The sequence below is a fragment of the Melitaea cinxia genome, chromosome 27 (genome assembly GCF_905220565.1).
Source record: "Melitaea cinxia chromosome 27, ilMelCinx1.1, whole genome shotgun sequence".
Classification (NCBI taxonomy): Eukaryota; Metazoa; Arthropoda; class Insecta; order Lepidoptera; family Nymphalidae; genus Melitaea; species Melitaea cinxia.
Genome location: NC_059420.1, coordinates 4,633,313 through 4,657,125, shown reverse-complemented (window position 1 = coordinate 4,657,125; position 23,813 = coordinate 4,633,313). Strand labels below are relative to the sequence as shown.

General features: G+C 34.2%; 3 protein-coding genes across 3 annotated transcripts; 1 reads left to right on the top strand and 2 right to left on the bottom strand.

Moving 5' to 3' along the window:
* Positions 1-5,273: 5,273 nt before the first annotated feature.
* Positions 5,274-8,373, bottom strand: LOC123666877. Its single transcript, XM_045600901.1, has 2 exons — positions 8,162-8,373; positions 5,274-6,554 (listed from the first exon to the last, which is right to left on the bottom strand). The coding sequence occupies exons 1-2, from the start codon at positions 8,232-8,234 to the stop codon at positions 5,335-5,337; spliced, it is 1,293 nt and encodes a 430-aa protein (XP_045456857.1). The 5' UTR covers positions 8,235-8,373; the 3' UTR covers positions 5,274-5,334.
* Positions 8,374-12,486: 4,113 nt separating this feature from the next.
* LOC123666784 lies at positions 12,487-17,271 on the bottom strand. Its single transcript, XM_045600837.1, has 3 exons — positions 17,212-17,271; positions 13,918-14,039; positions 12,487-12,755 (listed from the first exon to the last, which is right to left on the bottom strand). Exons 1-3 carry the CDS (start codon positions 17,269-17,271, stop codon positions 12,626-12,628), a joined length of 312 nt encoding a protein of 103 aa, XP_045456793.1. The 3' UTR covers positions 12,487-12,625.
* A 586-nt stretch (positions 17,272-17,857) lies between these two features.
* LOC123666876 lies at positions 17,858-22,399 on the top strand. Its single transcript, XM_045600900.1, has 5 exons — positions 17,858-18,105; positions 18,953-19,166; positions 19,848-20,021; positions 21,259-21,351; positions 22,295-22,399. Exons 1-5 carry the CDS (start codon positions 17,858-17,860, stop codon positions 22,397-22,399), a joined length of 834 nt encoding a protein of 277 aa, XP_045456856.1.
* The last annotated feature ends 1,414 nt before the right edge of the window (positions 22,400-23,813 follow it).

Genomic DNA, 23,813 nt, shown 5'->3' with positions numbered 1-23,813 from the left:
CTCTGTATAACTCTGAAACTTTCGAAATAGGAAAGTCCGTAAGTTCAATATTCAACTTTTTCAGAGTTTCACAGACTTTTTATGATTAATTGTTATGAAGACTTTTTAAGATTTTTTTTTCAAATAAACATTTCCAACAGGGAGGTGCGTGTTATTTGTGTGTTTTAATATTCATTTCACTAAGAGTCAAATCGGGTTAATGTTATCTATACAAATAAATAAAATTGGAGCGTCTGTTTGTAGTATTAAATTAACCGCTTTTTACTTTTAATTGTATTTATATGAAATTATACACGGTACAAATTGTACCAAAATAACATTTTTTACAATTTTTCTCTGTCTGTCTGTTTGTTCCGGCTAATATCTGAAATTGCTGGACCGATTTTGACGGGACTTTCACTGGCAGATAGCTGGTGTAATAAGGAGGAGCTTAGGCTACTTTTTTTAGATTTTTATTTTATTTTATAACTCTGCGAGTCATGAGCACAGCTAGTTTACAAATATATATATTATTGTGTTTGTTTTAAATAGAAAAAAAACTAACATAAATTTACATCGACATGTATATAATAGGTATGCATTGTTAGGGATAGATAACTCAAAAGTATCGTCAGTGAAAGAATCATCAAAATCGGAAAACCGTTCAATTAAGATCCTTATTTTTTTTTCATTCAATTAAAAAAATATATTTGTTTGAAACTTTTTCCATTTCAGATACTTCCTCCTCTTCATTTTATTCGGAACAACAGTCCAGATGCCTCAAAAAGGCAAACTACAAGAATTATCTGCAGATAGTGATAAAGGTAACTGTTAAATTTTTTTAACCTAGAAATAGTTAAGCTTCCCTCGATTATTGTGATTATTTAATGAAATTATGGAAGGGCTGATTTAACTAAGATAGGTCGGTCGCTAGGTAAGGTCGCTTACCATCAGGTGAACCGTGCGCTTGTTTGCCGACCTACTCGTAGTTAAACGGCTGGTCTAAAAAAAAGATCAGTCAAAATTTTCGTATAAAATTTCATTTCTTTTTTTTCTTAACTCATGGAACGGCAAATCAAAATGGTCTAAGGTCTGCCCACAGCCCTAAAGCAGGTCTAACTTCCTGCAATAATTATCTCCATACCTGAGATGCGCAGTAAAACTTAAATAATCCAATTCTAGTCGTGATTGTTCATTAGTGAGCTCGGCACTGGCGACTGGCACATCGCCGATTTTTGGGTGGCTGTGGGACTATTTTGAGGGCTGAATGCGCCCTTGTATCCACAACCCCTTAATATAACTACTTATACTTACGCTTCAGTGTGCAATATCCCACTACTGAGCAAAGGCTTCTTACCCCATGTTAGAGAAGGATCAGAGCTTAACCCACCACGCTGCTCCAATGCGGGTTGGCGGATATATTCCCTATTAATATAATAATTAATATCTACACAATACACACACGGTCGTCTGTTCCTAAAGTAAGCAACTTAATGCTTGTGTTATAGGTGACAGCCGATTGGTATAGTTAAAAAAAAAAATCCTCGATAAACATACTTATAAATAATAAAAATTTATATTACACCCAGACTCAAGCGGGAATCGAACCCACAACCCTCGGAGCAGAAAGCAGGTGACCCTGCTACAAACTGCGCCAACGAGCAAGTCAAAATCTATTATAGGCAACGATCGCTAGCAGGTGTACATGAAAACAACCGGGACCGACTACTTAACGTGCTCTTTGAGGCACGGTGGGGAGACCCACAAGGACTGAAACATCTGTATGGCCAATACGAATGTTTGTCATGTACGGGGATCGAACCCGCAACCGCCAGCGCAACAGCTACAAACCAATTTTGTGACCGTTGCGTTGTTATATTTACTTATTTTTAATCTGCTAAAAATTTTGTACACCGAGTTATGTGAGACTATGAGATCTATGAGAATTTGGTCTGCATTTGTCCATGTTTTACGAGATTATTTTCCATAGGGTGTGCACAACTCACAGTGCCGGATTTATATTTTTTATGAGTGTAGGCCACTTTATTTCTGCCGCCCCGCGCGATACTATAGGTTTCGATAGGAATGTTTCTTTCTATAGGGATTTATTGAAACTATAAAAAACCATTAGAAAACCAGTGGACGTGTTTGATTTTTACCCTCTGAAATCAAGTGACCGTCCTCTGAAATCTGCCGCCACTAGGACGTTGCCGCTCCTAGGCCGCGGCCTATATGGCCTATTTATAAATCCAGGACTGACTCCTTACATTTTATTATATGATCTTAAACTAAATTTTAGTCACCGTATTTTAATTATTCCAATTTTTAGTGACTGTTCAGGAGGCTGGATGTCTAACAGTTAGGAACATGACCGGTGTTTGTGTGGAGAGATCTCGCTGTGACTTCGGGCCTGGGGCTATAGACTTCACATTATACGCTCCGCATTGGTATAAAAGGTATATCATTTTATTTTATTGTTGTCGGCTTTAAGGGCCGGTTTCACCGTTTTTTTTATACAACTAGGTAAACAAGCAAGCGTATGTCCCATCTGATGGTAAGCGGCTACCGTAGATTACAGACGCCTAAACACCAATAGCATTGTAAGCGAGTTGCCAGCTCTACCCCCGATGTTCCCCGGGAGCTATCTAGGTTACTCACTACAGAAACACAACACTGCTTGAAAGCAGTACCTATTATTTAGCTGTGACTTTCTGTAAGGTCGAGGTACTTCCCCACTTAGATTGATAAGATTTTATCTTTAGATTTTGATAAAGATATTTCCTGTTGCGCCCGACCTTCAAATAAAATTTATTCTGCAAATAAGCTACGAACAGACTTTATCAATAAGAGGTAGAATAGACCATGAGGACCTGTGTCATATTTGCGAATAGATATTTCTATCTTCTTATAAATATAGCGTGTGGAATGGAGTTCGCTAGTGAAAAAGAACAAAACATCAGAAACTTATTTGTTTGATGATACCGTCATCCGCAACCGGTAAACAGGCCCTAATTAACGCTTTACAATAAACGCATATAAAAAATATTATATTTAAAATTTATAATGTATTTAATACTAAAGCATACTATTCGGTTCAAGATTGTATTAATGATAATCACTACATAGTATAAAACAAAGTCGCTTCCCGCGCTTCTTCGCGCCCCGTCTGTATGATTAGATCTTAAAAACTACGCAACGGATTTTCGATGCGATTTGCACAGTGCTGTTACAAGCTGAATCATTACAATTCCGTACCAAAGATTTATATAGGTCAAACACATTTATACTAATTCGTACGATTTATTTTTGTCTTACCCACACATTAGGAAATTCTAAACATTTTTTAATATCAAGGTCGCTTAGACCGAATATAAAATCATCATATCAAAAATTTCGATCTAGCGGGTACATCGTTTCGTAACATAATTGGCTAAAGCTCCGACACGGTAAGTCGGAGATGCGTTTCGATCCCCGCTGGAACGGTCGATTTTTGATATGATATTAAAAAATGTTTAGAACATCCATACTATTTATTTATATTGGCATACGCAGTGTGGGACATCCTCCGGTCCGTTGGACTGACGATCTACGTAAGATTGCCGGTGTAGGCTGGATGAGGATTGCGGAAAACCGGGATGTCTGGCGCGAACTTGGAGAGGCCTATGTCCAGCAGTGGACTGCAATAGGCTGAGCTGACAGACATCTATACTTCTTTAAATAATATGGTTAAATTTTAATAATATAAAAAGGAAACATATATAATCAAGAAATTAGTTTTCTCATTTGCACATTTTTGTAATTATATTATTAATCGTTATTTCGTTTGGTTTACAAATTTGTGAAATAGCGCCACCTATGTTTTAACCATAGAAATAAAATATTTCGTTTCGGCGAAAAAGGCGCCATCTATGATTTGATGATAAAAATAGGTAGTTCCGTCCCAGTTGACAATTTGTATTGGTGTAAATAATCCGTCGAATATCGCTATACTCAACTGATGAATCAGGCCCTTCACCTATTAATTTTATGAGTTTTTTTCTCTTTATTTAAGGAGTTTTACTCTATAAGGACTACGCCACTCTATAGGAAAATCACACATTTACATAGTTCAATGATGAAACCGAAATAAAATGTTATATGTTAGATACTGCAACGATTTGGGTAATAATCATAGCTTTTATCGTTTTATATAATATAAATAATATAAAATAATAATATAAAACATAAAAATAACACAATTTGTTTCCTGTACTCGTTTATCTCAATATAATAAAATTACATAATGAAATCATTGCTAGAATTTTGATGAACGATAATTAAGACTGTCAATATATTATACATATTTACAATTCACAACTTAAGAACTAAATATTTACAGATAGTTTTGGTATAAATCATGTCCGCGTGGTATGTGCCAAGAATGCTGGCAGCATTTCCCCGTTGAATCGTTATGCCGATTCTCTGGGCAAAAAATGCACCATCCCTCTTGTCACCAGTGGACGCAATAAGGCCACTACATTAGACTGTCAATTCAGACAGTCTAATGTAGTGGCACTCGTTGCAAAAATTTTGACAAAATATTTACTTTTTGGAGATCTATAGAATCTTGTATGAATTATAGTGTGAAATCATGGAAAACATTACATACTGAAACTTAGTGATGCTGAGTAATGTTTTAAAATGTTTTCAGTTGTTGATGTAAGGTATATAGAACATCAGCATTTGCTGTACTGATATGAACAATTTTATTATTTTAAATAATCATATTTTGATTAAATTTAATAAAACATTTTAATTTTTAAATATCCAATGTAAACAATGACTGGCGTTCACACGGTTTCACGCCCCATTTTTTATGCCATTGGCCACAAATAAATTTTAATAAAAAAAGGAAAACTAAATTTATAAATATTTTCACACAAAAAAAAAATGACGGTACGTATGTAGTTCACGAGTTTAACTAGTATCAGCACTCATCATCATCATCACTTCAGCCTACCTATCGCAGTCGCTAGACATAGGCCTCCTCAAGTTCGCGCCAGACATTATGGCAACCGAACTCATGTGTTTTGCCCATAGTCACCACGCTGGACAGGTGGGTTGGTAACCGTAGGGCTGGCTTAGTCGCACAGTAGACGCTGCAGCGCTGCTTCGACCTGTGTATTTCAAAGCCAGCATTTGGATGGTTATCTCACTATCGGTCGGATTTGTAGGTTCCAAGGTGGCAGTGGAACTACATTATCCCTTAGTCACCTCTTACGACAGCTACAGGAAGAGGGGGTGGCCGTATTCCTTACTGCCGTAGCCACACAGCTTGTATCAGTTATATTCAAATTTCAAAATCTCCACAGCACATTAACATCTGTGACACCACCAATTTTTAGCCAATTCCAACATCGGGAAAACGCCATCACATTTAGTACATGTCCAGTCTGGTTCGTTTATGTGTTCAGCATCAAAATGAGATCTTAAATCACCAAATATATTTGCTCCTGTAAATTTTATCTCACAGGGATGACAGCATACATACAAACACTCGATTGGGTCTTTTAAATTACTGAGATATATCAAATAACACGGTGACACTGTTTCCTCGAGCTGTAGATCATACTTATTGCTAGTGTCAGTTGGCAACTCCGTATCAACTTCCTTGTACAAGTAACGCACATAAGAATATTTATTCGTATAGCGCTTTAAATATTTTTTAGAAGGTACATTGTATGGTAGCATTGTTAAATCTTTCTTTATAAAATCGTATATATCATAATTGTTGGTCGTGGGCTCCATTGCATCACATCTATCGATGAGGTCGTTTATTTGAACCGTTTGTGTGGGTGAAATTGAAGATATTTTAATATCCTGATCTAATAGTTGAAAAGGTTTGCGATGTTCTTTTAGCTTTTTGTTGACTAAGACGTGTTTTAGTTCGTGTTTAGTTTCTCGTTTGTAGATATGTATATTTTTGGTGGTCAATATGCTGATACTGACTCCCCACCAATTGAGGATTGCTTCTAAAGAAAACGTTGATAGATTTATTCGTGTCGGCATTTCAAAATTTGGGTTGAAAACCGTATTATTTAAATTTGGATGAGGTTGCCGGAAGATTAACTTATTGAGTTGGTTTCTAGATCCATGTATCTCTAGAACGATATCACTCTCTGTTGTAGATTTATCACTGTCCTTCATAACATCAATTTGTCCATCTATAAGCGGCTGGATGGTAGATTTGGAAATATTTTTAGCAGTATCGAGCATACTTTTCAAAAAACTTTTTAAATTAACATATTTAGACTCCAATATTTTATCCAAATCTGCACTTTCGTCTTGTTTTTCATGTTTCGTCTTGTCTTTATTTATGTTACTGATGACCGTATCTAATTCATCCCATTGCGGCCAATCTTTGAGGTATTTTTTCATGACAGATAAATATATAATTCCCTCTAATTCATGTAGTTTTGACAACTGGATGTCGAATTCTTTGTCGAGTATTTCGGTGATCTGACCGTCGGTCAGAACAGTGTTACTATTTTTGTTGTTCTCTATTAATCTCTTGAAAAACTGTATGATTGGTTTTTCTGGAAAAGTAATAACAAAATTAATATATACGCTTCAGCCTTTAATATCCTACTACTGGGCATAGGCCTCATTCCCCATGTAGGAGAAGGATTAGAGCTTAATCCACCATGCTGCTCCAACGCGGGTTGGAGGATATATTCCCTAAGTAACGATCGCTATCAGGTATATGTGATAACAACCGGGACTGATGGCTTAACGTGCTCTCCGAGGCACGGTGGGGAGACCCACAAGGACTGCACAAACACCCAGACCACGGCAAACACCTGTATGGCCAATACAAATGTTTGTCATGTGCGGGGATCGAACCCGCAACCGCCAGCGCAACAGGCACAATGCCTAGCTGTGACCATTGCGCCAACGCGGCGTCCCAAATAAATATATATAGAAAAGAAAACTGCGAATATAAAAATAAATTGAACGGTTTCTTTAGAAAGTAGTCGGTATTTGTCGGTGTTCAGAATATTATTTGTTGTTCATAATATTAGTTTTTTTTTTGATAAATATACATAAAAATAATATAAATATATAAATACACATATTACAGCCAGACTCAGGTGCGAATCGAACCCACAACCCGCAGAGCAGAAAGCAGGGCCACTACAAACTGCACCAACAAGCTAGTCAAATATAATAATAACGTTTACAAAACATATTTCCAACTTTAACCCATTACAATGAAATTAACATTAATACTAAACAAATTATATTATGGTACCGTCACAATTTGATAAGTACTTTTGCTACAAGTATTTATTTATATCTACCCTATAAACTCCAAGTAACCAAAAAAGGAAGAACTAGTTTCTAGGTGTAGTTTGAATTGCTAAGTATGATCTCTACTTCTCCTAGCTAGGTAGCTGAGCTATATTTGTTAAAGAGAAGCTATTTTCCTCCTAAGAATTCTACAATTTTTACTTTTCATTAGTTTGCCACAAGTTGTTCCGAATTCAAAGTTACATTATAGATAAAAAAATATTAATTATGCATATTTAAAGCTACATTATATTCTATAAGAGATTATATACATCATTTTAAACATTAAGTAGGTTAAGAGTGAAATAAAAAACAAACAAAATCAAGAAAAAACATAAAATAAGGATAGTAATTTTATAATACACATTATGTTTGTATGATTTCAACTAAGGGTTACTGATATGTATTTGTGTATGCGTGTATTTAAGTATATGTGTATGTTTGTGTGGGTGTGTATGTGGTGACCGAATTAAGCAATCAGTTTTAGGAGTTCTTCAGTTTCATCATAAGTTTTAGAAAGAAGAATGGAACGGACAGTTCTTTTGCAATTTGCATAGGGTAAGGAATAGAAGGATAATTTTGTATTTAGTTTATTATATATTTTATTTAACTTTATAACACTATTATACTACACTACTACTACTACATTTAAAATAAATTGCAAAAAAGGTAGACCTAAAGCCATAGAACCTTATCTAACAATCGATATGAATAACTATAAGAAACTGTGAGGTATATGTACGTCTAAAAAAACATGAAAATAAAGACAAAAAAGTTATTTTAGGTTTGTAACAGTGTGAAGTAAGCAGAAATATTATTAATTTTAGTAGAAAATTCTTTAGTGGTAACTTACCCGCATTAGGTGAAGGTTCGTCGGTATCTGAAGTTATTGTTACAACCTCGTTTATATCATTTTCGTAATCCATTTTTTAAATTGTTAAGCCTTGAAACACCTTTGTTAACGTATATTCTTTAATCTATGATGGACCTTCTAAAATAATTAAAAAAATATAAAACAAAACAACAAAAGCAAAGTAACAGCTACTTTCGTTATACCCCGCTTATTTAAATAAATTCAAGTTCGAGCAAATCGATTGCAGTGTTGCCACTTGCCAACCGTACGATTTAAATCGTATAAACATACGATCTTTTTAGTTCTTGTAAGATGTACAATCGAGTAATCGAAATCGTACGCAAAATATACGATCTTCTCAAATCTTATACATGGGTATATCATAACGTAGGAAAAATAGATGACAATTTAAATTAATTCGATCGATTAATCAATCGAAATTACGTACGACGTTACGTGTACGATTTGACAGTTTCAATTACACTACTACACACATATACTACATATATATGTATGTATATGCATATTAAACATATACATACATAGATATATTTGTAGATACATACTTCTATACTTCGTGTTCATTTTACTAGCACTAGCATTATAGTTATTGTTAGTACTGTAAGCAACTGAAATTGTCAAATTTTACATACGTAATCGGAAAAGTTACGATTTCAATACACTGAAATCGAGAATTGTTGGCATCAGAGCTTACATAATCAAGGTAGAGAAAAGGAAAACTTTTATCTGTATACAAATTCGAGATTTTAAATTATGTATCCACGGAAATGACACCTACTTACGGTTTCATCTGAGTTTTAGAAAATACCTATGTAACTTTTCTCATATCCAAAAATATAAAAAAATCTTGATGCTAAATGTTGATTCATGTTCCTTAAAAGATAAATATTGATTATAATGACGTTCCGAGTTGTCCAAATAATGCATCGCAATCTATATAGGTATATAAAAAAGAAAGGTCACTGACTTACTCATCACGAAATTTTACTAAATTGTGGCTTTTAAAAAGTTACCCAGTGTGATAAGCATTTCAAGTGACTGAAATAAAAAAATAATTGCGTTAAACATCTTAATAGTAATGCATATCTACATAACCATGCGAGCGTAGTCGCGGGTAACAGTTAGTGATAAAACAAAGTCCCCAAAAGTGTATGTGATCGATTCCCTCAAAATCTCTTGAACGGATTTTCATACGGTTTCACCAATGGAGAGAGGGCTTCAAGAGGAAGATTTACGGAACGGCTAAGCCGATTTTGATAATATTTTCACTGGAAGTTTGCTGGGAAAACTTTGTGACACGCTGATTTCAACGCGGGCGAAGCCGCGGGCACAGCTAGTATTTATATAAATGTCGTGTCACGATGCATTTTTATCAAATTTTGTAAGCATCTGTAATTTGGTCCATCTTGGGAGATAGGGTAGTTTTTTTTATCTCGATTGGACCCGGTAGGCGGTGCTGCTATCGATATGTATCTCCGAAACTAGTGAACTAATTTTTATCAAATTTTGTAAGCGTCTGTAGTTTGGTCTAACTTGTGAGATAAGGTAGTTTTTATTTCAATTGGATCCGCTAGGTAGCGCTGCTACCGGTATGTAAGCAATCAAATTTAGTAGCCGTTTTCCGGACAGGACAACGTCTGCCAAGTCTACTAGTTTATCTATAAATATTAATATTATTATATTATTCATTAATTTAACATCTGCATATGGACAGAGTACATATTACTAAATGAGATATTGTCGTACTATTATTTTCATCACATTGTAGTACATTTCAGCCTATTGCAGTCCACTACTGGACATAGGACTCTTCTGTCTTCTTTTTGTTTCTCATTTTATTTTTCGTTATGTAAAATGTAATATCATAAAGTAAAAAACAAAAATTAAAAAAAAAAAAATTCTTTTATTAACCGACTTCCAAAAAAGGAGGAGGTTCTCAATTCGACTGTTTTTTTTTTTTGTATGTTACATCAGAACTAACCAGGTGGACCGATTTCGACAATTTTTTTTTAATCGAAAGGTGGTGTGTGTCAATTGATCCCATTTAAATTTATTTGAGATCTAACAACTACTTTTCGAGTTATATCTAATAATGCGTTTTTACTTGACGCTTTTTCGTCGACCTACGTTGTATTATACCGCATTTTTTGTTGTAAAGAAGATATCCCTAGTTTGGTACCATGATAAGGAAACCAGGATCTGATGATGGGATCCCAGAGAAATCGAGGGAAACTCTCGAAAATCCGCAATAACTTTTAACTGGGTGTATCGATTTTGATAATTTTTAATATAATCGAAAGCTGATGTTCATCATGTAAATTTTATTGAGATCTGATAACTACTTTTTGAGTAATCTTTGATAACGCGTAGTTACTTGACTATTTTTTCGTCGATCTACGTTGTATTACTCTTCGATGTAATTGAAGTCGGTTTTTTTTTCGTTTGCGATCAAACACAATTATTTAACAAAAAATACTACTTTGAAAATTTTCCCACGAAAGATTAACTTTATTAGCAATTTTGTAAATTTACTGTACAGACAGATAATTTTTTATGGTATTTTTTTTCAGGCCATGTAAACTTGAAGAAGCTTGCTGTCCTCTGAAATTTCTTCTTGAAGTGAAAACAGTAACGAATGCTCCAGATGGTTTTGAATTCGACAATGACGACTAAATTAATAAAATATTATAATTTTTTTACAATTTTTATTTTATTTTTAAGTAACATTTTTTTTATATATAATAGTGTTTTATGAGTTTAGCGTATGAGCTATTTAACGGTTGAAGCAGGGGCGTAGCTACCGCCGCATCAGCCGTATATAATAATAATGATATGGTAATGATATGGGACCCCCGGACTTCAGGGGACCCTAGCGCGTTTAAGCAAAAAATTAGTAAAATTTGATTGAACTGAAAGATTTGAACTTGTCTCGAAATGTACCTACTTACAAGCTTTTTGCTTTTTTCTCTCTGCAACTTTGAATAAAATTGTCGAGTGTTTGACGCCGATGAGTTAGAATTAACGCGTCGCTTCGTTACATGGTAATAGTTTTTACGTTCGAATTACCAAGTGTATAAAAATGTATAGATTTAGTTCGAAATATAAAGAGATTTTGTCGGTAACTCATTTAATAAATTGTAAAACATAAATTATAAAGAAAAATTCAAAACACAAATTCTTGACATTTACCAAATAATATATTTCATTATTATTTACATATAAAAAGTATATATGTGTGGATACGGAATATTAAGATCTGTTTTAAGTATTTGCAATTTTTAAACAGCCAAGAAACCGAACATAGTCGTAATATTCCCGTTAGCACAGTTTGTAGTGACCCTGCTTTTGCTACTATATATACATTTGTTAACAAGCACTCGCAATAAGATTTAAATTGTCTACAAAAAGTAGGTAGGTACATATTATAAGTACCTTGAATACCTTCGAAATAGATGACTACGTACCTAGGGCCTGTTTCACCACTTTTGGTCTATTTGACGGATGGCAATACAAACATACTTTAGTATAGTATAGTGGGAGGTCGAATAGGCCAGTAGGACCAGTTTCGTCTTATTAATTGTAATAAACTGCAACTTTAAGATTAATATACATGCGATTAGAAATTTCTCATAAATATAGTAGAACTCGATGTTAAAAAAATTATAAAAAAAAAACATTTTACTGTCATCCGTTAAATAGCGTTATCCACAACTGATGAAACAGGCCCTTATAATAGGTTATGTATTATCAATTATTTTCATACGAGTAGAAAACAACTGGACCGATTTTGACGGGACATTCAGGACATTCATAGCTGAGGTAATAAGATGTAACATAGGCTACTTTTATTTTACTTTTTTTATAACTCTGCGAACTAAACAATAATTATTTTGTCAAATTTCACGCGGACTAAGTCGCGGGCACAGCTGGTATTTCATTAGAGCACACGACAAGCACCAACTTTAGAATGAAAAAGAATCGATAAATTCATTCAATGTTTGATGTACGTTTATTATACACCACCTACTTATTTTTTTTTCCTCTAATCCTAACCCTAAGGTTGCCGTGAAGAAATCGCTATCGAGCGATAAGGCCGCCTCATTGTGCATTGTACTTCTTTTTTTCTTTACAATTCTGTATTAAATGACTCTATGTGGTGTACAATAAAGAATAAATAAATAAAAAAATAAATTCAGTAACAAACTGTTAAGAGCTATGAGGTAGGTAACACAAAAAAATATCGAATTAAGAACCTCCTTTTTGAGCCGTTTGGTAAAAACAATCAGGGTAAAAAAGAAAAACAATAACAGCGAAAATCTTTTACTTAAACAATGTTAACAATAATAAATAGCACGCATTATAATTTTAATATCGAAACTGATAAAATGATAACTCATTTAGATTATCTATCGGGCTCGTTGTTTGTCTAGGCACGGATCAAGATTAATCATCAAAGTTACAGAGGCTACAGTCTGGGCAGCGCCGTGTTGGTTTTCGACCCCGACGCCCGTGTTTCGTATCTGACACTTTGTAGTCGTGGCTTCCTTGCCTCGTTCTTGATCTTGATCGAGATCTAGGACCAAATGAATAATGCTTTAACTGTGTTATGTGTAGTTAAACATTTTTTGTCTTTGGTTTTTTGTTTACATTATTTTAAAAAATTAACGACTATAAGGTATTAAAAATTAAAAGTAATAAAAAATAATATGTGACAAAATACAACTTTGCTTCCCTGCTGAAAGTTCCAAATAAAAAAACAATGATTGTATGGAGAGTTATTGTAAACTACTGTGTTTGAAACAGAGATTCCAAAATTTTCGTACATTGACTAGCTGACCCGGCGAACTTCGTATCGCCTAACACAAACTTTATCGTATGGTATTAAAGTTCAAATTGACTTTTAAGTATTATTACAAATCTTTTGTATGGGAGTATAGAAAAGTGTTGTTTTTAGACTTTTTCAGGAAATTTAAATTATTTTTTTTTAGAATTTTTCTCTCCGTAAGAACCACCCTCGTACTTCAAGGAACATTTTAAAAAAAGAATTAGCGAAATCGGTCCAACCGTTCTCAAGTTTTGCGCTTAGCAACACATTTTGCGATTCATTTTTATATGTATATAAGATAATAATAGATACACGTAAAAGTAGGTATTTTATTAATGTATGTAAGTAGGTACTGTACCTAAAAAAATCTATATTCTGACAAAAAAATATATAAAAATATTGTTTGAAAATTTCAATTACTTGTTTACCTAGGTCTTGGAACCAACTGAGGTAGGGCACAGCGGGAATTTCCTGCTCAAAATATTGAGCAGCCCGACAGGGGTAGTACCTCGACCTTACAGAAGATCACAGCAAAATAATACTGTTTTCAAGCAGTATTGTGTTCCTGTTGGTGAGTAAGGTGACCAGAGCTCCTGGGGGGATTGGGGATTGGGTCGGCAACGCGCTTGCGATACTTCTGGTGTTGCAGGTGTCTATAAGCTACGGTAATCGCTTACCATTAGGTGAGCCGTACGCTTGTTTGCCGACCTAGTGATATTAAAAATAAAAAAAAAACAACCCAGGGGAAAGGTCATGACCCCTATGACCAGCCATCCCTGGATCCGCCCTTGATTCCTCTATTTATTAAACATTGATAGACCATACAATTATTTATTAAAGAACCAGCACGTTTTTACCCAGCATCACCTGAAATTTAACTTATTTAAATTCGGACCTAAAGTAGAGTTACCTGGTTCGCGATCTAGACATTCTGCTGGACCGTCGACTTCGGACGCCATCTTCGCTTTCGATCTTGAAGAGCACCGCACGGTATTGATACATCATGTAAATCATTGTTAATAGTGCCGCGACCTGAAATTAAATGTACTCTTTATAAAACACAACTACTACTACAACTCTACACCTTAGATCTCGTAACTATAGGACTCTGGAAGATTAGAAGAAGAAATATACTTTATTGTGCATTTTATAGCGATAACGACTTGGCTTACTTCTCAACGTGACGCCACGTTGGCGCAACGTTTACAGCCATGGATTGTGGTGAGGACCATACAGGTGATCTGGGTGTTTGTGCAGTCCTTGTGGGTCTCCCCACCGTACCTCGGAGAGCACGTTAAGCCGTCGGTCCCGGTTGTTATCATGTACACGTGATAGCAATCGTTACTCATAGTAGGAATATATCCGCCCACCCGCATTGGAGCAGCGTGTTGGATTAAGCTCTGATCCTTCTCCTACATGGGGAAAGAGGCCTATGCCCAGTAGTGGGATATTACAGGCTGAAACGTGAATATTACACGTTTGTAAGTTTATTTCAGCCTCACACAAAATCCGTTGCAAGAATTTGAAAAACGTTTTCAGAATTGTGTAAAGCACTTGTAAAATCAGGTACCTATAAGTTTCATTTTCTATAGAAGGGGAGTTACTACCAACTCAGTCGTTTTGTACACATAATAAGCAAGACAGACAAAGTCGCGGGTGTTAGGATCATCTAGCTCCATAATTAGTCTTTTGTTCGACATTTCCTTAATTTGTGAACGCTATTATTCACTCAAAATAACATCAATTAGTACATTTAAACCCATTAGCGATGATAGCTGTAACTAATACGCGACATCCATTAGTAAAGAACTATTAGTGGACAAAACTTTTGTGATACTCTAATTACAACTTATAGGATTCCCTTAAGCTTTAAGGGTTGAAGTAAGGGCTGTACCTAACGAATTTTTCTAATGTATTTTTTTATCACACAACTAGCTGTGGCTGCGACTTTGTCCGCGTGGAATTTAACAAAAAAAATATTGTGTTGAGTTCGCAGAGTTATAACATAAATAAATTTTTAAAATAAAAGCAGCCTAAGTTACTCCTTACTACATTAGATATTAACCAGCGAAAGTCTCGACAAAATTGGTCCAGCCGTTTCAGAGATTAGTCGAAAGAAACAGACCAACAGACAGAGAGACACTTCAATTTTATTTATTTGTATAGATAACTTAGCTATTAATAATTAAATCCCTTGTATCACAAAGTTACGTCTAGATAAATATTATTATTGTCAAAATTCTTGATGACGCGCACTAGTCTCTAGATCGTTCCTTTATAATCTACTAGCTTTTACCCGCGGCTTCGCTCGTTTGATTTTTTTTTCGGTTTAATGTATCCTATGTTACTTCTAATACTTCCAAGAATATGTGTAAAAAGTTTCATGAATGTCGGTGAAGCAGTTTTCGCGTGAAAGCGTAACAAACAAACTTACATTCACATTTACAATATTAGTAGGGATACAAACCGGAGCCTATATATGCCTGCAACACGTTATCGTAAATACTTGTTAGCAATCGTTACTCATATCATTACAGCCTATACAGTCCACTGCTGGACATAGGCCTCCACAAGTTTACGCCAAAAATAACGTGAACTCGTGTGTATTGCCCATAGTCACCACGCTGGGCAGGCGGGTTGGTGACCGCAGGGCTGGCTTTGTCGCACCGAAGACGCTGCTGCCCGTCTTCGGCCTGTGTATTTCAAAGCCAGCAGTTGGATGGTTATCCCGCCATCGGTCGGCTTCTTAAGTTCCAAGGTGGTTGTGGAACCTTGTTATCCCTTAGTCGCCTCTTACGACACCCACGGGAAGAGAGGGGGTGGCTAAATTCTTTAGTGCCGTAGCCACACAGCACAGTAAATACAATCGTTACTCATACTAGGGAATATATCCACCAACACGCAATGGACCAGCCTGGTGGATAAAGCTCCAATCCTTCTCCTACATTAGGAATAGGCCTATGCTCGTCAGTGCGATATCACTGTTACACAATCTGTCTAAACGGTCATAATGTAACAAAATTTTCATAAATAGACCTTATTTCTTGGTAATCCACTACATTTTTGAGATATTTCTTCGATCGTATTCGCAAATATGAATCTAAATGTTATATTTTGTTAATTGAGGACAAACAGGTCCTAATGATCTATTCTACCTGCTGCTAAAGCCTATTCGTAATCGGACCTAAATCGAGTAGGAGACGCGGTCGTAGCCGCAAGTGGAAAGCTAGTCACAAATAAAACAGAATTATCGACAACCCTACATATAGATACAAAAGATTATTTACAATTTATCATACAAACCATCAAATACCAAATTGCTTTGAAATACATTACAACTAAAATACGAATACAGTTTAGAATACCCACGCTGTCAACACAGTTCTGTTATAAAAAAATTTTCAGCCGCGTTGAACGTTTTGGTTCGAAAAAAATGCTACTAAATTTATCGAAAAATATTTAGAAATAAATAAAATAAATAAATAAATATAATTTTTTACGATAAAACTTGATTTCATCTGGTAAATATTTCTATTCGTAACCTGTTCATTCTTTACTTGTAGGTAGTTAATAATGTTTTGTTTCTAAAGTATTTCTCATTTAAGTGAAATGTGTAAAAAATTAGCTACAATAGCTAAAATAGTTTATTAGTTTACTATAGAAAGATACAGATTTTTTTTGCATTTTTTTGATAAAACCTATTTGTAAGTAATGTGCAAGATAAACCTTATTAGCAACGTTTGCAACAGACCTAATAAATCTGATATATTATGTTTTTTAAGCGCTTATAAAAATATAATAGTAAATGTGTCTGTCTGTGTACAATTTAAATACGGCAGAAGTAAAACTTCTAAAAAGTAGCATAAGAGAGATTTTTTCACCGAGAATATAATAAATTTTGTGAATGTAATAAAATACTATGTAACGTAGTCTATCTCATTCTCACCTATACATTTATGTTTATTTCTTTATCAAGACCCGTCGAATAAAAAAAAATTTACCTAAAGTATCTAAGCTCAAAATTAATTTCGTTACAAAATAAATTCGACGAATCTTAATCTAAAGACTAGCCCGAATTTTCACTTCCAAAGAAGTTTCATCTCATAAAAAACACAGTTCCGATAATAACATACAAATCATAAAAATACTTAACTACCGCAGAGTAAAGAATAATGAGTAAAAACAATAATAAAAACGAACCTACCGCGATGTTAAGCTGCCTCACTCGTAAGAAATCGATTATGGAATCGATTAAGGTCTCCATAGCTAAAGTGTACAATGTTTATTCAATTTTCTGTAAGGAAACCACACTACATGGTCTGAAGCATACTGTTGCGGAAAATTTTCACTTCTTCGAAAGGTATGATAAATAAAATAAACAATAAATAATTTTACATTGTGCGTGAATGACGATATTTTTTGACAGTTTTATTTTATTCGTTTGTGATTAAAAAAAGGTTTTGTTATTTGCCAGTTCTTTTTTTATGAAATTACTGTAATTTTTTATTACACAATACAATTATTAAATATTTTACATGATAAGTATTTAAATTTTTTGGGTTTATCTATATTTTCCTTTTTAAATTAATATTTAATAATCATACTTTACTTCAATGAATAAAGCATGGCTCCAACCCGTCATACAATGAAAAGGAAATAAAAATAATATTTATTGTTCTTTTACATCTTAAAAACATCGGATTGCCATTTATTTTAGGTTCCCCTAGTCTATATAAATAAAAAGGAACTGCCGAAGTTATAATACTTTAAAGGAGGTACCTACGGAATGTACAATCTAAAAAAAGACAGAAAATTTCAGATGAATCCAGCTGCAGGCGTTTCGCAGCTCAATGAACAGGCCAACTTTCAAAGAACAAAACTATGCCTTATTTTCCAGATTTCTCTGGTTTATATTAACAGTGAGCGCTTTCGGTGGTGCTGTGTATTGTGCTTTGAACCAATTCTTCCGCTACAACTCTGAACCGGTCGTCGTTTCCTTGCAAAGAGATTACCGTGGCTGGACAACTGCCTTCCCAGCCGTGACTGCTTGCTTTCTTGAGAGAGTTGATCAGGAGAAAGCTAGGCAGTTTATATTTAAGTAAGTCACTGAAACGTACTGAAATAGCTAAGATCATAAATGCTTTCAGATAAGGTATACTTTCAGGTAGTGTTGTAATCCTGCGATAATAAAAGGACAGAGGGGATTGGTTAAGCGACGTACCTAAATAAATATCTATAACATACACAACGATCGTCTGTTCCTATGGTACGCAACTTAATGCTTGTGTTATAGGTAACAGACGACTGTTATAGCTAAATAGTTTTTTTCCTGATAAATACTCATAGAAATAATACATATATAAATAAATACAAATATTACACCCAGACTCCGACGGGAATCGAACCCGCAACCCGCGGAGTAGAAAGCAGTTACTACAAACTGCGCCAACGGGCTAGTCAATGCTTCTGACATTGTGGACATCCCTAATCCACGGTAATCGTTTACCGTAAGGTCGGGTCGAATACTTGTTTACAAAGTTACGCTACCCCCGACTTTCTAATGCAACCCTATTTGAGAATAGTACTATTTGGTTATAATCTTTTGTAAGGTCGAGGTCTTCCCCGGTCGGATTTTGAGGAGAATATTTTCTGCTATACCTGCTATTTACCGCAGTAGATAAGTTTAAACATTCACAAATCGTAAATTTTATTTATTTTTTTATTTATTTATTCTTAATGTACACCAAAATACAGACACATATAAAGAAAGATACAATACAAGATGTACAAAGGCGATCTTATCGCTAAATAGCGATTTCTTCCATATAACCTTTGGGTACTGGACACGATACAGTAGCAGCGGTTAGAAGTGTGCACAAATTAAGTAAATCTGTATTTCGAAAAGATATTTTCCGTGTTTTTTATAACAAAGTTGTATATTTCAGCACATGGAACGTAACAGAAGATGGTGATCCGGAAAAGTATCAGTATTACTACGAGTTCGTTGAGCTGACCGCGGAGATATCGTTCCGTGGTAACCTTCAGAACTTCTGGAAGTATCCAAGTGATGACACAGTGAAGAACATTGACTTGTTGAAACTTGCTCTCTTCGTACACCCCGAGTACTCCTTAAAGGCGATCAATTCTCAAAATACTGAGGTTGATTTACTATCTCAGTTCAAAGATATTTATTCTCATTAGAATTAACAATTCACTTATATGAGAAATACATTAGAAATAATACATTTTTAAATAGCTATAAGTTTACAATAATTCTAGCCGAGCGTGTCGGTAATATACAAAGTTCATTATACAATATCGTCACAAAAACCAAAAAGTGGGTAGAAACGCATTACATCAATGGTAAGACCGGTCACTATGTATTAAAAAAAGCAACAAAAACAGCAAGCGACGAAACACAAACAAATACATAGATCTTCAAATGTTAAACGGCCAGGCGAACAGGCATAGTTCATTTTACGATATCGTCACAAAAAACAAAAAAGTGAGGGTAGAAATGCACTACATCGATAGTAAGACCGGTTACTATGCAGAAAAAAAAGTAACAATACGATAAGCGACGAAACACAAATACATAGATCTTCAAATGTTTAACTAGATACGGCCATACGAAATTCTAAATAAAAATTAAATTAAAAATTAAAAAAACCCCGACACAATAACCTGAGTTGCCTTTAAAAAGTAAAAAATAATTAAAGAAAATCAATCTTAAAGTACCTAAGTACGTACGAGTATTAATAAGTACAGAACGGCGATAAAAACCAAAAAAAAAGTTTTACTATAACGTTAGTAGTAAATCAATTTTTGTAATTGTTTTAGGTGGAATGGGTGTCAGTAATGACAGAGGAAGGGCTGTGTAGGACATTCAACTCAGAATACGCGAAGTATCAACTTGCCAATGACGGTGCTTGGAAACAGCCTGAAATGATGAAGTGCCACTATCACAGCGAGGCGTGTTACGTAAGGATTGATTCTGGAGAAAATGGTATTAGAGTGAGTATATACAATAGGAGAACTAAAGAACCATTTCGGACACGATAATCAACGTTATTTTTCCAGCAGTTTAAATGTAATCATTGCGCATTTTTTACGTCTTTATATTATATAAGCATTTCAAAAGAATCTGCCTGTTTTTTTTGTCTATCAAGCTTAATTTATATAGCGGAATTGATCATGCTTAGTTGGGTCCGGAATATTATACAGAATGATGAGAATCGAGTTTTAAAGAGTAAAAAAACTGTATATGTCAGCTTATAGCAGAGATGTTGAGGGCGACAACAAATGCATGAGAAGATGAGCTGAAACTTACTGCGGGACCCAAATGAGGATAGTTGCTCAAGACAGGAAGCAATGGAAACTATTGAACGAGGCCTTTGCCAAAAGGCAGACCGATTTGAGAAACATCCTATAGCCAAACGAATTAAACAACAGAGTCATAAAGATTAATCTCAACGGGCTAAATAAACAAATATATACTATGCCAGGTTCGATACGCGACTGGGATTTACTTCCTAATAACGATTACCGTGATATATTAAAACTAGCTGATCCAGCAAACGTTGTTTTACCATATAAATCATTAATCCCCTTAACCCCCTTGGAACTTAGGGTTATGAAAAATAGGCCGATTCTCAGACCTACCTGATTATACACACTAAATTTCATTAAAATCGCTCCAGTCATTTCAGAAAAGTATGGTAACTAACATTGTGACACGAGAATTTTATATATGTACTAGCTGACCTGGCGAACTTTGTACCGCCTTCTTTATTTTTTTCTTAAATATAGTAATTAATATATCAAAATAAAATATAGCCTATCTTTCAAGTTGGATCGAACTGCACATTGTGTGCGAATTTTATTATAATCGGTTAAGTGGTTTAGGAGTCCATTGAGGACAAACATTGTGACACGAGATTTATATATATTAAGATAAGATTTACCGCTCTTTCTTGTGTTTAATTTCGTTTTAGTTACTTTTAGTTTACTTTCTTACATTACGTGATGAATCGTCACTCTTGGGCACCGTTAACTATTTCACACGATTTTTATTTTCCTTAGTTTTCTCCAATCAAACATTGTGACAATAAATTATTTAAATATAATATATATATTCTTTATTGAACTTAAAAGACACATACATAAATATTAGTATGAAGGCAAGGACGAGCTTATTACTAAAAGAGATCTCTACCAGTGTATCCATAAAACAACCGTATTTTAATTTCAGTATTTCATTCATTCACCATTCGACATCGCAACAGCTATCTCTAATCCAACTGGAGAAATTTACCCCGGTGATGAACTTATTACAGATTTTAAGGTGATCATTTATTTGTTTCTCTTTAAAAAATTAATTCTAGTTATAATGTTTTGGAAAAAATTAGGCTTAGGACAAGAAATTAAGTTATTTATTTTGCCGTAAGGATTTTACGCGCATAGCGAATATATATATTTTTTAAATGTATATTATTGTGGATAGTTAAAAAATTTATGTGAAATTGAGAAATAGCTACATTTTAGCATTACATTATAGACTTAGGTAATTGGTCCAATGTTAATCAGCTACGTTAAGAAAATGTAATTACAGATTTAGTTAAACTTTTTTAATATAGACATACAGCACAAAATTCACCATACAATTAATACTCGTCAAAAAAAAAACAATAATTGTGTTTGCAGGCAAACGAAGAAAAACCGACTTCAATTATATCTACAAGTAATACAACGTAGGTAGACGAAAAAATAGTCAAGTAAATTCGCATTTATAAACCGATTTTGATAATTCTTTTTTTGTATCTTTAGTTTAGTACCGTGATAAGGAAACCAGGATCTGATGATGGGATCCCAGAGAAATCTAGGGAAACTCTTGAAAATCCGCCGTACCGATTTTAATAATTTTTAATTTAATCGAAAGCTGAGGTTTGTCATGTGGTCACATATAAATATTATTGAGATCTGATATCTACTTTTTGAGTAATCTTTGTTAACGCGTAGTTACTTGACTATTTTTTCGTCGATCTACGTTGTATTACTCGTCGATGTAATTGAAGTCGGTTTTTTTCGTTTGCGAGCAAACACAATTATTATGTAACGAAAGTTTAAATAATAAATAATAAAAAAAAACAATTGAATTCAGGGCCCCCTTCTTATTATGAAGTCAGCTAAAAATGGCAATAAGTAACTTATCGGTCATCAATTATAGAATTGGGTGATTTTAAAACCAACTTTAGTAAATAAAATATTTATTTGATATGTCTTTGCAGGTGGTGGAAATTGAAGCTGCCAATACAATCAAGAGTTTGAGATCCGAACAGAGGAGGTGCAAGTATCCTGATGAATGGCTTGGGAATTCCATAAAGGTTTGTTAGTGACGATGAGCTAGTCCTACTGCCAAGCGAAGGCCTCCTATAGAGGGCAAGTGTGAGCCTAATCCGTCATACGTATCCAATATCCCTCCCAGTTTATTCTTTTTTTTTTCTTTATATCTTGCTTGGTCCAGGCATACAGCTTCGGTCTGTGTCAGATGCACTGCCGCAGTCGAATGGCGGTCATGTTTTGCGGCTGTCGACCATACTTTCAGGTGAAAGGAGGTGGGTATTAGAACTTCTTTACGAAATCCGTAGGTAAAGAAAATTGTTGGTCTAGTGGGAGGCCCGAGAGGATTTTTAGCTGTTAGTAAAAAAAAATTACTTAACAAATTAAATCAAAAAACATTCAATACAACCTCTTTTGATATAACATTACTGGCTTTCACAAAATTTAAAGACATAGGTATGACATTAATGACAATTCCGAACAAATCCAGTTACAAAGAAAAATCATCTACGAAATAATTTCATATATCATTGATTTTTTAATATTTAATAAAGATAATTAATCTTAATGCTAATAATAAGTAGTCGTCAAAAAATATAAATAAAGTTTGGTAAAACAAGATGGCGACATATGCGACGCGCACGGCATGGCGTGCATTGGACGGAACGTCGAAATACTCATCAATTTACCAAAAAACCTCGCTAAATGCTCTTGTATGCCGCAGTGCGCCGAACTCAATTATTATTCACACACAAAGAAGGTCATTATTCGGTAAGTTTTTACTAAGTTCTTTAAAGCGTAAACATTTATAATTGTGTTTTCTCATAAACGAAAAAAACCGACTTCATTACATCGGCAAGAACTACATCTTAGGTAGTCGATAAAACAAATGGCTAGTCTTTAGATTAAGAACCGTCATTTTGAAGTTAGATAGATTAGGGTTTTTTTTTTTTTTGTAACGAAATTATGTCGGATAAACGGTCTAATTTTGAGCTTAGATAATTTGACGGTTCTTAATCTAATGACTTACCAACAGTTTATTGAATCAGTTTTTGGGGATAACTCAAAAAGTGGTGGATTGATATAGATTTAATTTAAATCGAATCCTATAGCACCAGATTTCGATAAAAAAACATCAAAATCGGTAAGCCCAGTAAAAAATTATGAGGTACACACATAAGCATTACAGTCGATTTGAGAACCTTCTATTTTTTAAAAATCGGTTGCAAATAACATTACCTAGAATCTTTGTAGTGTAAATAATTAGAACATAATGAATTATTTTAATGTGTGTTTAAAAATTAGTATGTAGTTTGAGTAGTGTATTATTATTTTTCTAATAATTGTATATAATTATTCAGTTTTATAATTAATTTAATTTTATGTTTATTATTATATATATTTGAAACTAGGTCTGCATTACCTAAAGCGTGTTGTGCATAAAGATATTTCAAACACATGAATTTA

What these genes read in the sequence shown, in the direction of transcription:
- LOC123666877 (XM_045600901.1), bottom strand. Translation starts at nt 8,234, where the DNA reads ATGGATTACGAAAATGATATAAACGAGGTTGTAACAATAACTTCAGAT. An exon ending in CGAACCTTCACCTAATGCGG is followed by an intron (nt 6,555 to 8,161) that starts GTAAGTTACCAC and finishes TTACTTTTCCAG; the next exon opens with AAAAACCAATCATACAGTTT.
- LOC123666784 (XM_045600837.1), bottom strand. Translation starts at nt 17,271, where the DNA reads ATGGAGACCTTAATCGATTCCATAATCGATTTCTTACGAGTGAGGCAG. An exon ending in TGAGGCAGCTTAACATCGCG is followed by an intron (nt 14,040 to 17,211) that starts GTAGGTTCGTTT and finishes ATTTAATTTCAG; the next exon opens with GTCGCGGCACTATTAACAAT. An exon ending in ATGTCTAGATCGCGAACCAG is followed by an intron (nt 12,756 to 13,917) that starts GTAACTCTACTT and finishes ATTTGGTCCTAG; the next exon opens with ATCTCGATCAAGATCAAGAA.
- LOC123666876 (XM_045600900.1), top strand. Translation starts at nt 17,858, where the DNA reads ATGAACAGGCCAACTTTCAAAGAACAAAACTATGCCTTATTTTCCAGA. An exon ending in TCAATTCTCAAAATACTGAG is followed by an intron (nt 19,167 to 19,847) that starts GTTGATTTACTA and finishes TAATTGTTTTAG; the next exon opens with GTGGAATGGGTGTCAGTAAT. An exon ending in CTGGAGAAAATGGTATTAGA is followed by an intron (nt 20,022 to 21,258) that starts GTGAGTATATAC and finishes TTTTAATTTCAG; the next exon opens with TATTTCATTCATTCACCATT.